The sequence below is a fragment of the Hypanus sabinus genome, chromosome 9, assembly GCF_030144855.1.
Source record: "Hypanus sabinus isolate sHypSab1 chromosome 9, sHypSab1.hap1, whole genome shotgun sequence".
In the NCBI taxonomy this organism is placed as follows: Eukaryota; Metazoa; Chordata; class Chondrichthyes; order Myliobatiformes; family Dasyatidae; genus Hypanus; species Hypanus sabinus.
Genome location: NC_082714.1, coordinates 78,815,052 through 78,821,859, shown reverse-complemented (window position 1 = coordinate 78,821,859; position 6,808 = coordinate 78,815,052). Strand labels below are relative to the sequence as shown.

Here is a 6,808-nt window from a genome sequence, read left to right as displayed (position 1 = left end):
CCATTTCCCTCTAAAGGCACCCCTTGTTTATTTTTGCACTAACTAGTATGAGCATCTAGTTGATAATCTATTTTAATATCTCCGTCTGCCTTTCTCCTTTGGCCCCTTCTTCCATGTTTACTGCAGTACCTATCTATGCCTGTACTCCTGGCTTAATCAATCAAACTCTGTGTGTCTGATAGCAGATGTGGCATTAGATCTGTCCCGGGTACCGCACATAATTGCCATTACAAACAAAACATGTCAGTATCTCTATGTGCTTGGAAGTTTGTAAAGTGCTCACATGTCATCTATAACTTTTGACAAACTTCTATAGATGCGTGGTGGAGAGTATATTAACAGGTTGCATCACAGCCTGTTATGGAAACACCAGTGCCCTTAAACAGAAAAGCTTACAAAAAATAATGGCTAGACATTCTCTCATAGGTAAAGCCCTTCCCACCATGAGCACATCTACAAGGAGTGCTGTTGCAGGAAAGCAGCATCAATCATTGAGGACCGTACCATCCAGGCCATGTTCTCTTCTTGCTACTGCTATCTAGGAGGTGGTACAGGAATGTCAGGACCCACACCACCAGGTTCAGGAACAGTTATTACCCCTCAGCCATCAGGCTCCTGAAACAACATGGACAATTTCACTCACCCCAACACTGAACTGATTCCACAACCTATGGACTCACTTTCCTGGACTTCCTACAACTCATGTTCTCATTATTTATTACTTGTTTATTATTGCATTTTTTCTTTTTGCATTTGTTGTCTTTCGCACATTTGTCTAAGTTGTGCAGTTTTTCCACTGATTCTATTGTGATATTGACTGGGAAACACAAGAAAATGAATCTCAGGGTAGTATACGATGACATACAGTAAATGCACTTAATAAATTTCCCTTGAACTTTTTCTTAAATTTGTTTCCTCTTTTCCTAGAAACACTTTCTTCCCATTTACTGCCAGCAACATCACAAGACGAACACATGATATTCTGCAGATCTCAGCGACCCACTCAAAATGCTGGAGGAACGGCAGATCAGGCAGAGAAAATCAGTCAACATTTCGGGCCAAGACCTTTTCATTAGGACTGGAAAGGAAGGGAGCAAATGCAAGGATTAAGCTGGGGTTGGGTTCCTCCCTTTTCCCCAGTCCTGATGAAAGGATATTTTGGGCTATTTCTCTATAGATGCTGCCCAACCTGCCGACTTCCTCCAGCACTGTGTTTTGACAAAATGGGAGTATGCACATCAAGTCCACTGTTAGAGGCTAGGTCACCGTCAGGTCAAGCCCAGGCACTGATGTACACAACTGTAAGGACTTTGTACATCCCCCTGTAACTGCAAGGGTTTCCTCCAGGATCTCCACTTACTTCCAAAGACATACAAGTTAGTAAGCTGTGGGCATGCTACATCGGCACCAGAAGCTGTTAACACTTGCAGGCTACCCTCAGCACATGTTCACACTGCAATGGTTGTGATGCAATTTACTCAATTTGAAATACAGCTAATCTTTTAAATATTCAAATCATTATTAGTAAACTTAATGTAATTTTGATATTAAAGCTGCAATAAAATTAAGATCAAGTTGCAAGAGTACAAAATAGCTGAATGAAACAGTTCTCAAACCTGAAAATGCAACAGGTTCAAGAACAGATACTTCTCTTCAACCACTTGGTTCTTGCACACACCTCAGTATACTGTGACCACAGTGGACTTCAGTTCAAATTGGGTTCTTGTGTAATTTGCTTTTCTTGTGAATGTTGTGATTTTGATGCTCCATGCCCGTGATGCTGCTCAGAGTTTTTGATTGCACCTATATACGTGTAATTTTGCAAATGACAATAAAACTCTGATGACTGAAGTAAACTTGCTTTAAGGTCATTTACGATAGACATTACATTGGCTGATGTCTTAATATCTCATAATGATATGAAGCAACAGTCAATGGAAAAGACAAGAGCAAGCAGAAAATCTGTGACCAGGTACACAAAACAGGAATATCCAATAATTTTTAAAATATTTCAGATTTATTTAAAACAATCACAAGTACAAAATACCTTTAGGCTTAGAAAAATACAAATACCTTTTGGCAAAATGCATAATACAAGCCAAGTAGAAAAATCAGGAAGTTTAAATAAAATCTTATCAAAATACTTAAACACCAGTAGATTGCTAAGGAGTCAATCAGTAGACCCAATGGCCCAGGTCAGACCACAGGCTAAGAGAACCTGAAACAGTGGTCTTTGTACAAAAAACACAGACAAACAATGAAGTGCATTGAAATGTTTTCAATACCATAGATGGAAGCTGGTCAGCACTGAACCCCCAAGTCAGGAAGTTCCCAGTCAATAGAAGCCAAAGGTTTCTCTAGACAGTATGAAGTTAGAGCAACAGTCTACTGGAGGAACTCAGCAGGTCTAACAGCATTTGTAGCAGGGAGAATGATGGAAAGGAACTGTTGGATATGTGGGTCAGATGTTGCTACTTAAGTGAGTTCTCCCAGCAGGTTGTTTATTGCTCCAGATTCCAGCATCTGTGGTCTTGTCCATCTCTGGGAAGGAGCTGGAATTCTGAGACACTAGCTAGAACACAGGAGTGGGGGCTCTGGGTCAGAACGACCATTTTGGAGTGAAAAGAATACTAACTTTGGCAGCAGTTCCTGGATTGGAAACCACTCAGGAGTATCTTTGCATTGTTAATACATCCCTCACCATTAAGGATGGATTTGGATACAAATGCCCACCTACCCTGGAAGGGTACAGGAGGAGCAAGTTACTGGCAGTCTGCTGTCATGCCTCAGACTTGGCATCAAGATGTGGCGCAGGCCGTCAATGAAATACCTGCATTGCACCATGAATTAAGGCAAAGGATTTTAATTAACACCTCAAAGTGAAACAACCCAAGCAGAACATATTCGCAACACACGTGATCAATAACTACTGTGTGCAGTTGGCTCCTCTCACATACAAAGGGAGAAGCTCAATTTTCCTAGAATCCCGACGTAACCTCGATTCGAACACTTGACAATGGCTGTTGTCAGCTGGCAGAGTGACTGGATTTAACCGTGGTGAGGACCTGACGCCTCTTCATCCTTACTGGCAACTGTTCTGGTCCCTCCACTTTTCCTTTAGGGTCTTTTGCCCAGCACCTCGTTACCACCAAACAACTTAAATGCAAGTCAGTTAATTTTGGATGTCCTTGCTGTATTGGCCTCTTCACTGCACTACGGCCTCGCTGTTCCCATTCTCGTCCATCTGCCAAAGACAAAAGGTAGGAGATGTGTCACATTCCCGCCTGGATTAAATTGCTGAGAGACTATCTGGATCGTGCAGATGGCAATGCTTACCTCGCTGTAGGCTGGTGGGGATGGGAAGCTGAAGTCAGACTTCATGAAGATGGGGCTCTGTGGAACATTGTCATACTCCTCCAGCAGGGGTGTGGTAGGGCACTCCATTCGGTGGTTGTCCCCAAAGGGAGACACTGAAAGATAAAGATAAAGATTAGGGTCTGGAATGTTAACTGGCCTGAAGTGATGAGAAAAGTAGCCGGTGAGGCGAGCTGCTACTTACTTGTCATGGACTCTGGGAACTCCATGTGGGGCCAGCTCATGCTGCTGTAGCTCATGCTGCTGCTGCTCATGCTGCAGTTGCTGGCCATGCTGGACGAGCGACTGTCCATGCCGCTGAATGGAATGGTACCGATGACTAGGGGCAGCTCCAGGGTTAGCTTCTTGCTTCCAGGAATGTGGACGTAGATCTATGCAGGAGGGAAACAGAAGACTGCCATCAGTTGCCAGGGAAAGCCAGAAGTCCTACAAATAGGCTGGTACAGGACAATTTTAGTCCACTAACTATTCACGCTGCTTCCTCATTACTGCAGACGTGTGCAGACTCTTAGGTGATGCAAAGTGCTTGGTGGTTTAAAATTTCTCCCAAATCTGTCCTCCATATTTATCACCCAACTAAAAATGTCAGAGGCAGGTTCTTTTAACAGAACCTGCCATGGAAACTGCCTCCAGGGATGGCGGTAGACAGACACGTTGCGGGCATTTACGAGACTCTTAGACAGACACATGGGATGGGAGAAAAGTGGAGGGCTATGTGGAACAGGTGAAAAGGTCTGCACCAAGTTGTGGACTGAAGTGCCGGTACTGTCCAAGTCTTACTCCTCACTAACCCCTTCAGGATTTCCATTCTCGGTAAGCCATACTCACCAGCAGTGAGTACTCCAGGCGGATAATGCTCGAGTTGACAGATGGCTTCACTGTGGGGACCCGGAGGCTCTTTGCGCACCAGGAGTCCGACATGCCTGAGATGATGTGGTTCCCTCGCACGCTGCTCAACTTCTCCTTCACCACCTTAGTGTTGCCATTCACCAGGTAGGTCTGCTTGGCCAGAATGGCAGCCTTGGGTACAACGATCCTCGAGCAGTTGTTCTGGAACTGCGCGTTGATGCAGATGTCATCTCCTGTACACATGGGAGTGGGGAGAGGGTAAGAGCATCCATTAGTAACAGTCAGACAATATTTGGAGTGAATGGTGCTCTGAAGCAAGGCAGGACAAGATGAATACCTTGGCAGTAGCCTTTCCGGTCAATCTTTGCTGCAATGCACACGTAGCCATCAGAAAGGAAGAAGCAAGTCAGATTCTTCTTGTTGGAACCACCAACTGGAGACTGAAAGAACAGAGGAGTAAGTTAGCAGGTCATAACACTTACTACACAATCTAGCTTTCAGTTTTATTTGGACTTGTGCTTCTAGCTGAACTACACCATTAGTCACCTCAAACAAGACTCAACTGACAATCCAAGAGTACCTCCCTACATCTGTTTACTCAGTGAGCCCACCTTTCACCCTTATCTGATGCTCACCAGTAAATTTGGTGTGTTCACATCGATGGGGTCGACCACCTCAAAGTTTTTGGTGGCTTGCAGGGTCGGGAGCTTTTCTTGGTCAACGTAGGCTGTGACCAAGTAGCACACACTGCCATATTTCCCTTTGAATGATGGAGGGAGGTGCCTGTCAAGAGAAGAAAATGTTTCATGAGCCATGGCAGAGAGCAGGCTGAATTACAGCAAACATAAAATCCTCATCTAACCCAGATCCAGGCAAAGTTATACTCACCCTTCAGGCAACTGGAAGTTAAAGCTGTACTCATACACTTTGTTTGGCTGTAGAAGCTTAGAGGTACACAAATCTGTTCAAAGGAAAGATGCTCATCAGTACCTCTGCTAAAACCCTGACTCAGTTCAACAAGCTGACAAATCCAACAGTGACCATTCAATCTATTTAGCTGTAAATCCCAACGTTCTTTAAAAAGATAGCAAACATTTATCCTCTGCACTTAAATTACTCCATCTCCAGGCCAACCACCAATCACTTTGCCCAACCTCCCTCATCACTATGGCAACCACCAATCCCCTTACCCAAACTCCCCATTATCAGGGCAACCACCAATCCTCTTACCCAAACTCCCCATTATCAGGGCAACTACCAATCCCCTTACCCAAACTCCCCATTATCAGGGCAACTACCAATCCCCTTACCCAAACTCCCCATTATCAGGGCAACCACCAATCCTCTTACCCAAACTCCCCATTATCAGGGCAACTACCAATCCCCTTACCCAAACTCCCCATTATCAGGGCAACTACCAATCCCCTTACCCAAACTCCCCATTATCAGGGCAACCACCAATCCTCTTACCCAAACTCCCCATTATCAGGGCAACCACCAATCCTCTTACCCAAACTCCCCATTATCAGGGCAACTACCAATCCCCTTACCCAAACTCCCCATTATCAGGGCAACTACCAATCCCCTTACCCAAACTCCCCATTATCAGGGCAACCACCAATCCTCTTACCCAAACTCCCCATTATCAGGGCAACTACCAATCCCCTTGCCCAAACTCCTCATCACTATGGCAACCACCAATCCCCTTACCCCAGCTCCGCCTGTTACCAGGACAGCCACCAATGCCTTGCTCCAATTTCCCCTGTCATCGGGGCAAGGACCAATCCCCTGGCCCCAATTCACACGGTCACCAAGGCAACGACCAATCCCCTTGTCCCAACTACCCCGACTTGTTCGCTTACCTGAGTGCCGCTCCTCGCCGTCGGCCTGCAGCGTGTCGTCGTACCGCAGGTACTCCTGCTGCTGCCGCAGCGGCTGCGAGCCTTTGCTCAATTCGGCCCGGGCGTAACCCAGAGCCGAGATCCGCACCGAGGTGACCCGCAGCGGGTGAGCCGCTTGCAGCACCACCTTGCCCGACACCTTGTCGCCGGCCGAGTAGTTGCTCTGCGATCCACTGAACTGCACCTCGAAAGTCTGCAGAGAGTTTTTGTTGACTCCCATTTCGCCGTCCAGCTTGTCAGTGAGTGTAATGGGAAGGATAGTTGTGAACTAGTAACGTTAGAAACGACCGTCCACTTGGCTCGCCGTGTCCCTCTGAGGAAACAACAGCCCCGCCGTCCTATTTATAACCTCTCCGCCCACCAATGGCTGCCCGCGTGCTCACAGCTCGAGCACACCGCGTGCTCTGCTCTCCCATTGGCCACCGCCACTTGTTTACCACGTCCCCGGCCAATCAGCGCGCCGGGCCCGCGCGTGAACAGGAGCTGATCGCAGGCCTGCAGCACGGGAACAGGCGGGGGTGGCCAGAGCGACGGGCCAGCCGGCCAATCGGCTGAGGAGCAGGTCGGTGCGGGTGCCTGTCATTGGACGAGACGGGGGGGGGTGGGGATAGCGATGGGACATGCCGTCACCCTGTGGAAATAGTGGAAGGAGGGGAATTTTGTTGAGATAAGGAACTTTGTAG

General features: G+C 46.9%; 1 protein-coding gene across 1 annotated transcript; it reads right to left on the bottom strand.

Annotated features, from left to right (window-relative positions):
• Window positions 1-1,995: 1,995 nt before the first annotated feature.
• LOC132399510 (thioredoxin-interacting protein-like) lies at window positions 1,996-6,454 on the bottom strand. Its single transcript, XM_059979965.1, has 8 exons — window positions 6,087-6,454; window positions 5,113-5,185; window positions 4,860-5,007; window positions 4,562-4,664; window positions 4,204-4,457; window positions 3,560-3,746; window positions 3,337-3,470; window positions 1,996-3,244 (listed from the first exon to the last, which is right to left on the bottom strand). Exons 1-8 carry the CDS (start codon window positions 6,343-6,345, stop codon window positions 3,206-3,208), a joined length of 1,197 nt encoding a protein of 398 aa, XP_059835948.1. The 5' UTR covers window positions 6,346-6,454; the 3' UTR covers window positions 1,996-3,205.
• Between the last annotated feature and the right edge of the window lie 354 nt (window positions 6,455-6,808).

Coding starts and splice junctions, on each gene's coding strand:
- LOC132399510 (XM_059979965.1), bottom strand. CDS start 6,345: ATGGGAGTCAACAAAAACTCTCTGCAGACTTTCGAGGTGCAGTTCAGT. Junction 5,186..6,086: donor CGGCGAGGAGCGGCACTCAG/GTAAGCGAACAA, acceptor TCCTTTGAACAG/ATTTGTGTACCTCTAAGCTT. Junction 3,245..3,336: donor CCCCACCAGCCTACAGCGAG/GTAAGCATTGCC, acceptor TGTCTTTGGCAG/ATGGACGAGAATGGGAACAG.